A 15,355-nucleotide genomic window follows, 5' to 3' on the forward strand; every position below is an offset into this window, starting at 1 on the left:
AAGCGGATATTTCGGATTTCATGTGAATTTGTTAAGCTTTTGAACTCATTTATGTATATGTATGTATGCCGTCCACTGACATCTGTCTCTGATCTCTCCTCTGTCTTCTTTAGATCTGATCGATGAGCAGCAACAACAATTTGAAGAGTCGCAGCAGCGACGCCGCTCTCGCGGACCAGCTCAGCAGTTTGCCTAGAAGTGTACAGCCCACGGGCGCGCCCATCTACAAACACATATCCGGCGGCATGGCCACCTTGCCACGCCCCGACAGCGAGCATCGCCTGCGCAGTGATTCGAGCAACGCGCGCACCTGCGTCTACATTGGCGGTGCAGGTGGCATCACAACGGCGGCCACCCTCGATCGTCGCCAGCCACAGCGCATGTCCTGGCTGAATATGCGACGGGCGAAGGCGGACGGGGAGATGGCGACGGTGACGCCCTCGCCACAAACAACGCGCAGCTGCATCTCGACGGTGTCCAGTGTGGTGGACAGCGGCGGGGGGCGCACCACAGCCACCTCGGGCCGCATCAGCTCCAGCGGCATCATCACGCTCAGCGGCAGCAACAATACACTGAGCGAGATCCAGGGCTACCACGAGCACGACTTGCACGATGGCGTCTCCAAGAACTATTCCACGGTTTCGGCTTCCGCCTCGGCCTCGGCCCATTCCGCGCACAACATAACCACGGCGAGCAATGCCAAGCTGCTGCCAGCGCCGGAGGATGAATCAAATCAGCAGGTAAGCAAATGTGGGTTGGTAAGCGGGTAGGGGAGGGAGGGGAGGGGTCTGGGGATTTACATGAGAATGTTGATTGCTTACGGGTTTTTTGTTTCGTTTATGGGAAACGTATTTTTATACTTGAGCCCATTTATAGCCAGCTCGGAGCATTGTTGTCAGATATAGCCGATTGTAAAATTCGCCGGAGGATGAATCAGGGCAGCAGGTAAGACGGCTGTGGGGAGGGTGCAGAAGGTGTAGAGATTTTCATGGAATTGCTGCGGGGTTTTTTTATTGATTGAAAGTGTATAAAGCTGAGAACCTAGAATATTGAAGACGAATGTGTGAAATACGCAGTTAGATTGTCGGTTTTATAGAAAATATCGTATAGATGAAAGCTATATATAACTAATGCTTTAAAATATATCTAAAAGCATATAAACATTATAAAATGCCTACATTATCTAATGCTATCTAAAATCTTGTTTCGACTTTATCAAATCGCATTTTTCAAATGTTCGCACTGCTTTAAATAACTTCTTCATTATCTCATATCAGATTATTTTCGTGCAATCTAAGCACGAAATAATATATAGATGCCATATAGAGTGTCTGCTTATCAGTTGTTCTTCTTTTTAGCTAGTCATGAATGAATCAATTACTCACGCCACAAAAACTTGGCGAACTGTTGAATAATGGGCAAAAAATTTGGAATGTACGTGACCCAAGCGCCGCCAGTTGAGAATATTCTCAGACGAATCGATCGATTGGGGCGCCTAAGTTCGTCTTAGATCTGTTTTATGGTCGACACTACGTGTGATACGAAATACAGACTTATAATTCGACTTATCTAAGCGCAAAGCTTCCGTGGCTGTCTATACATACATACATGCATACATATATGAATATGGTTTGCTTGTGACATTTTTTCTCATTCATTTATTTTCGCACTTTTTATTTGCCTTGCTCATTAACATGTTGAGCGGCGATTACATTCGATGATCAGCTGAAATCGAAAATCTGTCAAAATAATCCAAACTTGTTTCCCTCTGGGCCTTGATAGCTCCGAAAGAGAGAGAGAGAGAGAGAGAGAGAGAGAGAGGGAGAGAGAGAGAGAGAGAGAGAGAGAGAGAGAGAGAGTGAGATAGAGAGGTTAAGAGGTAGAAATAGGACAATCAACATAAATTTGGAGTCGTTTGTCTTTGCTTTTCCAGCAGCTTTTAATGCGGCTGCTTTATAGGGTTGTCCGTACAACGTCGTAAAACTTGTTTCGGCACTAGTTAGTGCTCCGTTTTGAATTTGTTTATTTGGGTTAGTGAGGCATGGGCTGGGCTATGGCTATGGCTGTGGCAGTGGCTGTTGCTGAGAGTACAGCTGACCATCATTCATTTGCTTTCCTAATGCCTTCTGTTTGAGTGTGTGTCTAGCGGATTTTTCGCAATTTGCGCTAATTGCAATTCGTATTCATGTTCTGGGCATTAACGAGTGCAGAGTGCATGCAGATAATATATGCCAAAGAACTGTGCAAATTGACTTTAATTAGTCATTTCGTTTTACACTTGTCCTTAATTTGAATTTAGGGATGACTAATTGAGTTGTTATAATGTTGATGTGTACAATTTTATCATAGACATAGTTACAGTTGGAGAAATTTTGACAAATTTTAAAGCTCTGAAAATGAAATATATATGTATGAAGATTGTAAGAGTTTAGTTTTTTTTTTTTTTTTTTTTTAATATATAAACATACTGTAAAAGGTAAAGAAATATTTATTATTTTGATTTTTGATTTATTAAAGCCATAAATATTTGATGTCCAGAAAAAAAATATTTTTTGTACTGATATTCGATATCAATAAATATATATTATTGCATAATTATATATATTTTTCTTTTAAAGTACTGCTTAAGCTCTTTCATCTCATAGGGGAGCATAAAATAATAGATTTTCAAAGACCTCTTCATATTTTGACTTCTACAAATATTTAAATAAATACATTTTATATATACATAAATTTTTAAATAATCCTATTTTGAATGCGCTTTGGCTTAGATAAGTTCAGAATTTTATTTTATCTGATTACAACTTCATTAATAAATACGAGTATAACAGTGGATTAAAAATTCGAGTTCGAAAATCTACACAATATCGAAAATATCAACAGCCTAAAAGCATGCAGCACGGCTGGAAGCCAAGAGGATTGAAATAAAAATGTATAGCATACGCACAGGGGCAAAATGCGTTTGTCGCTTAAGTCTTTTGTGTTCCCACAAGAATGGTAGAGTTTGAGCAGAGCAAAGACATATTAAATGTTAAATAGTAAAGATGGAATATTTTTAGATAAACTCATAAACAAAGCATAAATGTAGCTATATATTTGTGCATATATACATATAATTTACCCACATTCGCATTCCTAATTATAATTATGCACATGCACATGTGAGTGTTTTCAAGACTGATTTGCAATTGCTTGCCACAGCAAGCAGCCGCCCAGTAGCAGCTCCGCTCGTTCTGCGTGTGGAGCGGGTGTGCATAGACACACACACACACGCACACAGCTGCACTTGTGTCAGTTACTTCATCTCTTATGCCTTTTCGTTTCCAATTCGCTGATTAACAAGTTCAACAAAACGAAAAATGTGCAGCGATGTTTGATTTTTTTGTGTTTTGCATTTATTTTGCTTTTGCCTTTTATTTTGGTGCAAATTTGGCGACGTCAATTGCACGTTTTATGCGTCAAGCCGCCCCGTTGCCCCCTCTAGACATGGCTTTATAGTTCGAGTTGATGACGGGCTCTTGGTTGATCGAGAGTGCCCGTTGATTACCTGGTTGACTGACTGGCTGAATGTTTTGGTGCGTTGGCTGAACGCTGATGACGTCATTTGCTGGCTGCATTCAGGCGGTGATACAAATAGTCTCAATTTCAAACCGGCTTCAGCATTTGCGGCTGTGCTGCCTGCTGCTTTTGTTGTTGTTGTTGTTGTAGCTATTGTGGGCAGCAATATGATAATTGGCGGTTATTAGAATTGCATGGACGAACAAGACTGTTGAAAGCGGCTCGAACAGTGAAAGTGGCCAAGATGTGAATGTGTGTGTGTGAGTGTGTATGATGTGTGTGTGTGTGCGCCGTTGATTGCTAGTAGAATTTAATATAGTGTGCGCGCTTCACAGAATCTCAGTAGACGACGACAATTGGGCAATGGCAAAGGCGCAACGCACGGAACACTGCGCTACCGGGTTGGGTGTAATGGAGCACTTGGCTAGTTAGCGATATGGCAGCTATATGGCTTCATGACTCCAATTCCTTTCACTTGCCCACTGATTAGACGAGACGCAACCAAAAATCGTAAAACAATAGCCCATGTCACACACACATCGGACAGAGTCAGAGAGACGGAGAGTCGGACAATCGGACAGACCGAGCGCAATGCTCCAGTGCCCAACAAATGCATCCCCCTTTATAACAGCACTCAGTGTAGATTGTACATTGAGCAAGTGTAAGTGAGTACGAACACAAAAGGGATTGTCCGAGCACACAAAGCATTCGTTCGTCTCTTATTCAATCTGTTGACAAAAGATTTTCATGCTGCCTTTGTGTGCAGCCTCCACTGCCAAGCCAGTTGGCATTGTGAACGCATTTTCACACTCCAATTTCGTGCTGGGCTTCGACAATTGACAGTCGCATTAAAAACTATATAAATTCATAAGTGGGAGACAACAACAAAACAGCTGAACAGCCTTCTTTGAATTCTATATGAAGTCGAGAAATGTCAGTCGAAATCAATTCTATGCTAGCAAAAGCATAAAAGTAATTAATGAAAGGGTTTATTTATAGGCCACTTTCAACAAAATTATTTTCTACTCTGCCTGGCTTTGGCTGTGGCTGTGGCTTTGGCCCACCTCATTTGGCTGCTATATTATTTTCAAATGAAGCACAATTTTAACGGCCACTTTGGCCATTTGCAATGCGAGGCACACAGAGCCAGAGCCGCCAAAAGCTTATGAAAATAAAGCAATTATGAATGCTAAACGAAACGTAAGGCGAAAACTCTAAATTCTATATGCCACAATAAATATACAAATACAAGCGCAAGCAGACAACGTGAGTTATTGCGGCAGAGCTTGTGTGACTGGAAAATACCCTGGAATGCTTGCGAATTTTAAAAAGACTTTTAGTGAAGAAGACTTTATATGAATAAAATTGCCATTTGCTATGACATTTTAGAGGAGATGTGAGCCAAGTCTCTAGCTGTAGTGTTTATGTTATGTTTCATTTATAAATAAATATAAATGAAACATAACATAGACAGTCTACTACAGAGTAGGGATCCCATTTCAAACATGCAATAAACCAAAAAGTATTTGAATGATTACATCTCTAATTACTCACATACTCATAAAAACAAATTCCAATCCCATATACCCCCTACGACCACTTCTAAGGGGTAGGCGATACGTCAAGTGCCGCTCACATAATGCCTATCAAATAATTCGGGTAAGTCACGCTCTCAACGCTCAGGCCGGCAATCCATCAAGATTCGACATATCCGCTGCACAGATAGCTTTATAGCCAGCCAGTTCGATCTGTCAATAGATATATATATATATACTTGCAAATTTTATTGAGTTGGCCAATAAACGCAGCAATTTGTATTCGCATTTCCGTGCTCGACTCGTAGCTGGCTAATGCCAAATATTCAGCACATTATTTCTTATGCGATCGGCTTCGAGTCTCGACTCGACTCGAGGTGTGCGTCAGAAATAATATTTTTATTTTCTATTAACGCGAACCAAACAAGACGCTCAAGACTTTAATCGCTTACAGTGTGTGCTGTTAATAATGGGATCCCGGGATCGGGATCGGGCTCTAGTTTCGCTCGCATGCTTACATAATAATTATATAAAAAATTATGAAATTATGCTGTGTGTGTTGTGCGCTGCTAAGAACGTGTTAAAACGAAATTCAATTAAAGTGTGAGAAGAAGACGCAAACGAAGCCCCAGTCTAATGGATGGGTTCTCTTTGGTTTGGCTTAGCCCACTTCCTGCTCTGCTCTGCTCTGCTCACGAGTTAATTATGCTCACGATATGAGAACTGGGAATGAATGGGAGCCTTAGATATTTCTAAACATCTTCAGAACTTTCGCAGTCGCTGCTCGTGGGCGTTTGATGTTTTTTCTTCTTTTTATGTTTTTACAAGTGAAAAGTAGATAAGGAATAATAAAAGTAGATAACAGAGAATAAAAACATAAAAATGTGTTTAACAAGACGCAAAGTGTATCAGAAAGCAGAGAAACAACACATGGTCCGCCTCGTTCGTTGACGCAATGAGAATTGGTGAGGCGTGCCAAACGAAGCAGGGCGCTTCGGCAGAGCTCGGCTCGGCACGGAGCGACACGGCACTTGAGCGTTAACTGCTCGCAGCCAGTGTGCGATGTAGAAAGCCACGCTCTAGACTCTATCGACTGGGCCGGCCGGAGTCAGTTCTGCATTAATGAGAGAGCAGTTCGGTTCATGCTCGCTCGCACGCTACGTGTGGTCGCCCCCAGTGTCAGTTGCCAAGTGTCTCCCCAGCCCCCGCCTCGTCAACCCCCGGCGGTACCTTCAGCTCGTAAAGAGCTTCCAACTGTGCACAGCTTCAGCTTCAGCTGCAGTGAGTGTTTGCTGCCATTCCATTTGGTGTTTGATTTGAAGAGGAAAATCATATATAAATCGTCGTCTGTTCAGCTCTGCTCAGTTTTTTGTAATGGAAAAACTTGTTTCATGTTTTCTCGATACGAATTTTCCTCTCCAATCAAAAGTCGTCTGCGCGCGCGTTTTACGTTTTGGGCAGTCAGTCGCAAGTCGACGCTGCTCCGATACGGAGTGTTGCTCGTGTGAATACGAATAGACACTGAGAGTGTCTGTGTGCGTGTGAGTGAGAGTCGAAATTTGCCGATCGATTGCATTTTGGAGTGCATTACGCATACGCCGCGTGTCGCGATTGCCAGCTCAATGCTCAGTGGCCACAATCCATATCTAATAACAGACGCGTTGCAATTGACAATTGTCTTCGTTTACGGAACCAGCACGCGTCGGTGTCAGCTGTGTTTTGTTTCTTCATAAATTGTGTGTGTGTGTGTGTGTGTGTGTGTGTGTGTGCATATTGTTGTTATATGATGCGTTGTTATGGCTGTGACGTTTTTGCTAAAGACATTCAGTAAGCAGTTCAGGGCTAAGCAATGAAGGTGTTGCCAATTAATATTTAAAGCGTCTGGCTCGTAACGTGATAACTTGTTCCACATATATAGACGTATACATGCGCACGCATACATATGCGTTTCGCTGTCTTGCTCAGCCTTTTTGTTTTCTTAGCCAAAAACAAACTGAAATGTTAAATGTCGAGGCTTAAAATACCGATTAAAAAACAAAAACAAAAATAAAGAAATATAATAATCTTGTATAAACTTGAAAATATACAAATATTCACATTAATAATGCCACAAAAAAATAATATAAATAAAATATAATTTTACCTGCTCTTGATGGAGCTTTAAAGTGTTTTCAAAAATCCGACGTTAATAAATCTCTGGAAATTCCTTTTAATATCATTTTAGTTTACATAAGTTTTGTATAAAAGCCAGTCTAAGTAAATTACATGCAAATCATATCAAATGCAAGAAAATGACAAATTCTGTTGCACCTACAAACAATATAAAATCTGTCCAAAGATGGAAATACCAACGACTAAATATCTAGCCGATTATCTATATGTTGTGCACGAGGATGTACCCTTCAGATATTATCGCAAAGTAAGTAATGTGAATAAAAGAATGAATGAATGCGGTAGAAATATTCTAGATATATCGAAGTTGAATTATCTGAGGTTCCTTAGACTTAAGATATTTTGTTTTGTTATAGACTAAATAGAATAACATATTGAAGAGTTATTTACTCAAAAAGCAGAACTTTTCAATAGATATATATAGATCTCTAAAAATAGTATACAAATATAGTAGTATATCGTTCAAATGAGATCTAAATAATATTGTTGAGTAAATTAATATAAAACTAGAGCAGATATCAAGATTAAGCTTCGATGTTTTGCTGAAGAGAAGAGTGTTTTATGAAAGAACACTTGTTGAATAATATATTCAATGGCCCCATATGATATTATAGCAAAATTCAGAACATTTTACAATACATATCTACTGCATACAATCTATGTAAAGCCAGACGCACTTGACGTGTGAATTACCGATGCATATAAGCTGAAAGATAAATAGGTAATAGAAACAGATCAACAAGTTTGTTTACATTATCTAGATCATATCACATCTGAACTGTTACATAATGCCTGTCAAAACGATAATACCCTCTAAAAGTATGTGCAAAAACAAGCTGTAAAGAGATGTAGTCGTAAATGTTAAAGTTTTAAGCTTGGTCTGTTTTGTGTTTTTAAATACTTTACATCTGTATAAAATCTGTCGATATATATCTATATTTTTATATATATCCGAAATGCATGCATGATATGGCACATGATATTTAACGCTTATAAACATATAATATTAGGCTCGCTGAGTAGTCGGGAGCTTAGTCAATGCCTATAGATGGGTGTATTTGAATAGCGCGCACTCAGCTGAGCTGCGAGCGGCTTTTGTTTACATTTTCACTGTGCGGTTTTCGCTTTATTAACTGCGTTTACTTGGGCGTCACGTCTGTCCGTTCGTCCGGATAACCGAGCGTCGCGTCGCGTCGCCTCGTCTCGCTCTTGAATGAATTTCACTTAAAAGCGTTCCCCGTAGTGGCAAAGCGATTTTTATTATACCCTGAACCCATTTTCAATGGGAAATCAGGGTATAATGGTTTTGTTGAAATGTATGTAACAGGCAGAAGGAGGCGTGGCAGACCCCACAAAGTATATATATTCTTGATCAGGGCGACGAGCTGAGTTGATTTGGCCCTGTCCGTCTGTCTGTCCGTCTGTCCGTCTGTCCGTCCGTCCGTCTGTCCGTCTGTCCGTATGTATGAACGCGTCGATTTCAGAAGATATAAGAGCTAGAGACTTCAAATTTTTTTTAAAATGTTCGTAATTACAGCGCGCATATCAAGTTTATCATTAAAAATCGATAACTCATCCCGATGTTTTTTTATCGATAAAAAACCTTATCGAAAACCAGTTATAAAATTATATCTTCTACACCTTTATTGCTAGAGTCTCCAAATTTTTAATGTATGCCTATATGCAATTTATACAATTTCGGTTTTTGTTAAAATTTACCCCCCACCTCTAAATTCACCCCCTCACCCTCAATTTTGTAAAAAACGTATTTCAAATACTAGAGACTTGTGCTTTGGCAATTACATGCATATCCATGTCATAATCATAATCTGAAAGTTTCATGAAGATCGTACGTCCACAAAAAAGTTATTAAGCAATTAAGTTCTCATAGTAAGCGCTCACTGCCGCCCATGCGTGTTTATGCTTGTGTATGTATATGTATGTAATTGTTTGTGTATGTGTGTGTGTGTGTGTGCGTGTTTCTTGTGTAAGCTGAAAGACGCGAAAAATTATTGAAATAGCTCCAAGGGTTCAGGGGATCTCGTAGTCGAGTAGTCTCGACTAGAGCTTTCTTACTTGTTTTTTATGTACGTTTTATTATAAATATAAAAAAAAATCTTTTGTTGTTGTAATTTTAGCTGCGAGCTGTAAAGTTTTATATTTGAAAGTACTCAAAGTCTGTTATAGTTGCTGCTCTTATTGTTGTTGCTGGCGTTGTTGTTGTTGTTGTTGGCGTTGGTGTTTTTGCTCCGCATCTAATGGGCTTATGCGGCACATTTTGCAGGCAGCGGCATTTTGGTCTGTGGGACCCCCGTAATGGCCCGCACTTTCTTTTGCTGCTCATTACGCGCTTAGATAAATATGTATATAATATAAGAACGAGCGCAGGTAGGGGCCAGCTAACTAGTATGAGTGTGAGTGTGTGTGTGTGTGTGTGTGCGAAATGGAGCTGTAAAACAAATAAACAGACTGACAAACGGACAGACTGGCAGACAAATTATTAAACGAATTGAAGAAAATTACACAACTTGAAAGCGGAAGTGCCGGAAATGAGTTTTGGATTGTGGGTGGCGTTTCACCTTTTAAGTATTCGCCAGCGGATGCTTGTGACACCTGTCTGTCAACACACAAACACACATATATATATTTATATATATGTATTACCTATCATATGACTAATGTACTTCCCCATTTTCAACTCTTTGCAGACCAAATGCTCGGTATTTCGCGGCCTTGTGCTGTGCATTTGCCTCAACGTGAGCTATGCGAATGTGGTGCGCTTCCCACGCGAACTGGACCACTATGGGTCGGCGTATCTGGTGCCGTATGTGGTGTTGCTGTTTCTAGTCGGCCTGCCCATGATACTGCTCGAGATATCTGTGGGTCAATTTCTGGGCCAAGGAGCGGCGCACACCTGGCGAGCATCGCCCATTTTCAAAGGTAAGCAAAGGGGATTGACTAACAATGCTCTATAAAGCTGCAGTCCTCTAAAAACTATGAAAGCTCAGGCTGAAAGCTTGCAGTTGAGTGCACTTTTGATGGCAACAAGTATATGGAAGCAGATGCAACAGGTGGCAAAGCTGCAGTCCTGTGAAAAAGTTGTAAAGCTCATGCAGAAGGCAAAGCTCTTGCATTTGGATGCAGCAAAGGCTATTACGAAAGGATTTTGTTGACGGAAGTGCAGCACTCTAGGAAAAGCTTTCAAAAATGTTTAAAGTTAATTTCCTGGCAATGGCAACGGCATTCACATGCTTGACAGGTGCAACAGGTGGCAAGCAAACAACCCTTTTGGCCAGCATTTCCTGTGAGTCGTAAAAGCTGCAGTCCTCATGAAAAGTTCTAAAGCTCATTGAGAAAACTTGCATTTGGCTGCACTTTGACGCATTTCGTTTACAATTCCCAAGTTGGAATTCTGCGAGGATGTTGTATATAAGGCGATTGCCAGCCATATGCTGTTGGGGCGGTCGTGTGTTCCGCAGTAAAGACGGTTGGACACAGCCCGTCGAATCCGCACTCTGAAATTGTGTCCGTTTGGTTAACGCTTGTAGAACAACAACAACAACAACTACAAACGCACAAACAATAATCAAACGCTGCGCAAACTTTCGTCATTCTCTGATGCTAAACGCAACATGCTAAATGTATAAGGCACAGAACAACTATTAATATACTATACATGTATATCTGAATAAAATGCAAAAGTTGAAACTAGAAATCACGATACGCAAAGATAATTGATGAGGAAGACAAAAGATACTATCTGACCAAAAGTATATCAATGCAAACAAAAAAACATATAAAACGCATAAAAATACACTAAAAAAATGAACAATGAAGTAAACTAACTTAAATGTGACCTAGTAGATTAAAGATATCATCATCGTGTTATCAGGACAAGAAAAAATCTCTCAGAAAATCTAAAAAAAAAATATTAAAAACTGCAAAAATGCATTGGTGTGTGTGTCCCGTTCGTGTAATCGCTGACACGTCAATCGGCCACACAGAGTCCTGGACCGGCAGTCCTCCCCTTCACCTCAAGCCGAGGATATGCTACGGATAACGCTTGGCCGACTTGGCGCGTCCACAAAAAATAACCATAGAGACGTTTAAGGCAAATTCTAAATGAACAAAAGTATAAACCAAGAAAAACAAAGGAAAATGAAAACTGAAGAAAAACAAAAATGAAAACAAAAACACAATTGTAACGAAGAAACAAACGATATTCAAAAATGAGCAATATGAGCAACATACTAATAATGGCAAAAAGCAAAAATGAAAAAAACTGCAAATTACGACACAACACCTTCGAAAAAGACCTCAGTATAATACACATAATGCTGGGTGCTGCAGAGGAATGCCATAGCCGTATCGCCCCTTTTTTTCACCATATTGATATATAATATTATTTTAAATTAATTACAATGCCTTCGAGTTGTGGATTGGGAAATGCGTGTGTGTGATTGCAATCGGCAAACCACATGCAATAATTTTTATTTTGAAAGTCAGTCAGAAATTTAAATTGCATTTGAATTTATGTTCAAATTTGAATTTGATATGTGGTTACCCTAATATATGTATAGAAATATGCAAATCAGCAAAACAGCTGGAAACGCTTCTCATAACCAATATGGGCCATCCAATTACAGTAGGTGTGAAATGTTACGAATATGTAAATCAGATAGATAGCTGACACATATAAAAATCAAAAATAATTTTGACTTGATCCACCTAAAAAAAACAATTAGTGAGAGTTAATCGTTGCGATTATGTTAATTTTTGTACTGGGTGGCAACATTAATTATAATATTCAAAATAATTTGCAAGCGTAGTTAGCAAAATTCAGGCTAAGTGCTATGAAACGTTAACGTTAGCAGTTAAACGTTTCCTTATAGTACGTTAAGTTGCTACATTCTGGTTGGCGGCAACGTTCGTTGTAATTGAGCGTACGTAGTAGGAGTTAACTTTACGTTACGTAACTTCTAGGCAGATTTCCTTGTGCTAGCTGACAACGCTAGCTGAGTGCTATGAAACTTTAAAGCGGAAGTAGAGGTGATCATGAATTTAACTTCCAGTCATAACTATTGTTAGATACCTTTAATTCTTCATAATTAATTCTTAATTTAAATATATAAATTATAATCTCAAACAGGGGCCAGCATCATTAGCCGCTTTGCATCTTGGGTGTCAGCTATATGGATATCCTTGCAGGCTGTGCTTGCGCTGGGCTACATAGGCATGTTTGCCTCCAACGGGATCCCATTTCGCGAGTGTGTGGGCAACCTGAAGCTGAGCATGGTAAGAGTTATCATATTGAATTTAAGTAATCTGTAAAGCTAACGCGCTCTGCTTGCAGCAAGGATATACGGTGACGGGCAACAGCGGACAGGAGTGCTTGCAGCAGACCTTTCTGACGCCCTTCTGGCGCAATCCGCTCTACTTTGGACTGCTGGCTGCGGGTCTAATTGGTCTGTGGATAGTGGTTATGTTGTGGTATGTGTGAGCAGGTTAAGATTATTTATTTTTAGCTAATTTAAACTTTCCTTGGTAGCACGCACAATGCCAAAGTCCTGCGCCGCAGCTTGTTTGTCTATGGCCTGGTGGGGCTTTGTTTGCTCTGCGCCTTGACTGGCTGGGAGGTGCGCAACTCTTTCTCGCGGCACTACTTTCCCGAGCTGTGGGCTTTTGACCGCACATTGCTCGCCGAGAGCAACATCTGGTTCAATGCCTTGATGCAGGTGTTGTTCTCCTTGAACTGCGGCTTCGGCGCCATGCCCATGGTGACGGGCAAGTTCCTCTACAAGGGCGACGCAGTGCGCACCTCCGTGGTCTATCTGTGCTTCAATCTGCTGATCAATGCCATTGCCGTGACCCTGTTCATGGTACAGTTCGATTTCTCGTCCAATGGCTTCCCGCTTATGGACGAGCTGAAGCCACTGACTGCCATCTATGATCGGGTTCTCTATGGCGCTCAGTCGGAGGGCGAGCTGCTGCGTCATCTGATACCCTCGCTGATCTATGCGCTGATCATCTTGTCGGCGCTCGTCTCCATCACCGTCGCCGTCTATACATCGACGCGCCTGGTGCCCCGTCGGCCCAGCTATGTCATTTGCCTGATTGCCTTGGTGGTGGCTGTCATGTCGTTTGCGGCGCCCAAGTTCCTGATTGCCCGAGTCCTGGACTCACGCATTGTGGGCACTCTGGTCATTACGGCGCTGGTGTTTGAGCTGATTGCCATCACGTGGATCTATGGCGCCAAGAATATCTATACGGATCTGGAGTTCTCGATCGGACGGCCCATCTTCCGTGGCTGGATGTGGATGTGGTGCAGCTGCCCGGCCATTCTGACGGGCATTTTGGTGTGGTGGTGCGCCGACGACGATCAGTTCGATCTCCTGGCGGGCTACTTGCCCCGCTGGGCGCCCATTCTGTTCGCCCTGGCGGTGATCATGATTATCGCCTGCATACAGATCTTCCGGCAGGTGGAATACAATTTCTTTGGCATGATCTGCGAGGCCTCGAAGCCAGCCAAGGAATGGGGTCCAGCCGATCCACTGGCGCGCCACTCGTGGAAGCAATGGCGTTCTGTCTGCCAGGACACCGGCCGGCGTGACTTCACCCTGCGTCGTCGTGGCACTCGCGACTACACGCACTCCATCAAGAAGGGCCAGTATTCGAGTGGCCAAAAGCTCGGCGCCAACGGTCAGACAGCGCATCCACAGCAGACGCACTGGAAGTCCTCCACGCCGGGCAACAGCTCGCCCAACTACAGCGGCTCCATGTTTGGCGACTCGGCCATCGAGGAGGACATTAGCGTGGACAAGTTTCCAGGCATCACGCAGCAGTATGTGCCATTCCAGGCCAGCGATGGCAAGCCGCTCAGATACTCGCAGCGGGCACGCCAAACAGCGCAGCCACAGACGCTGACTCGCCTGCCGCCGGGTCCGACGACAGTGGAGAAGCATCGCGAGGTGGTGTATATAAGGCGGCTGTCGGATGGCGGCAGCGGCAGCCATGCCACACGCATTGAGATATCGCCATCCAACGAGTCGATTACCTATGGCAATGGCAAGGCCAACGGTAACGCCAATTTGGCCATGTCCCGCAACCCTTTGGGCCGCTCCACTGGCTGCCTGGCGTCGGCGCCGGCGCACAATCCGAGTCACATCAAGCGCTCGGCCAGCTCCGTGGTGAATGTCAACACGCACAAGCTACCTCCGCCGACGTCCGCGGCTGCCGGCGATCACATCTGTTGGCGCAAGTTCAACATCAATCCCGAGGAATACTCCACGGAACTGTGAGCTGTGTGAGCTGTGAGCTGACGGTAACGAAGCATTCACATCCAAAAGACTTGTCGCATCCAAAATAAGAGAAAACATGTATCTGAATCTGTGCAGATCTATCTTTAAGCTACGAACCACTACTACGAACTATGCCCATATGCGAAGTGTATCTTCTAGTTTTCAACTGTACATATATATAGAGATAGAGATAAAGGTAAAGATAATGATAAAAGATTAGTTTAGTTTGAATAGCCGCCTAAGCAAATTTTGATATATACACAATTCAGTTGTCATTCAGCCGCCACAACTAAGCAAAGTAACGTGTAGTTAAGCTTTATCTTAGACCTCTAGACACTTTCGATATATTTTGTGAATGCCTGTGTGTATGTATGTGTTTATGTATTTTGTATGAGTCTGTTAAACATTTTTTTTAGTTTGTCCTATATGATAACGATAATAATTATAATAATGCTTATCATTTAGTTAGTGTACGAAACTGCGTTTAGCTATTAGTCAACTGCACAACGATTACAGAAACGATATAATGTAATAAAAAATATAATTAGTAAATTATAAATGAATGGGCTTTTGTTTTTATTTATATAAAATATACGTGTGTATATACGTACAAGCTATGAAGATGTTAGGTATTTATATTGCATACAACAAATTCCATTGCATACTTTTTCGCGCTTCATAAATACTAGCTGTGCAAAATCTGTTGCATGCATTTAGGCATAATTATTTTCATAACAGCCCTGCACAATGAGAGCTATAAATTGAGCTGTTACGTTTCGTGCTGATTAGAAA

General features: G+C 41.8%; 1 protein-coding gene across 3 annotated transcripts in view; it reads left to right on the forward strand.

Annotated features, from left to right (window-relative positions):
* The window catches only part of LOC6581618 (sodium- and chloride-dependent neutral and basic amino acid transporter B(0+)), a 30,087-nt gene extending 14,961 nt beyond the window's left edge, over positions 1 to 15,126 (forward strand). For 2 of the 3 annotated variants that reach the window (XM_015161944.3, XM_015161945.3), the window contains exons 2-6: positions 114 to 740; positions 9,974 to 10,205; positions 12,415 to 12,560; positions 12,619 to 12,755; positions 12,814 to 15,126. In XM_015161944.3, coding sequence (XP_015017430.1) covers positions 123 to 740; positions 9,974 to 10,205; positions 12,415 to 12,560; positions 12,619 to 12,755; positions 12,814 to 14,563 — 2,883 coding nt within the window. In that variant the 5' untranslated portion in view covers positions 114 to 122 and the 3' untranslated portion in view covers positions 14,564 to 15,126. Of the gene's footprint in view, positions 1 to 113; positions 741 to 6,233; positions 6,375 to 7,317; positions 7,513 to 9,973; positions 10,206 to 12,414; positions 12,561 to 12,618; positions 12,756 to 12,813 lie in introns of those variants that run through there. The other variant, XM_002007307.4, reaches the window with a different exon arrangement.
* The last annotated feature ends 229 nt before the right edge of the window (positions 15,127 to 15,355 follow it).

This window comes from Drosophila mojavensis, unplaced genomic scaffold (genome assembly GCF_018153725.1).
Source record: "Drosophila mojavensis isolate 15081-1352.22 unplaced genomic scaffold, ASM1815372v1 contig_74, whole genome shotgun sequence".
Lineage (NCBI taxonomy): Eukaryota > Metazoa > Arthropoda > Insecta > Diptera > Drosophilidae > Drosophila > Drosophila mojavensis.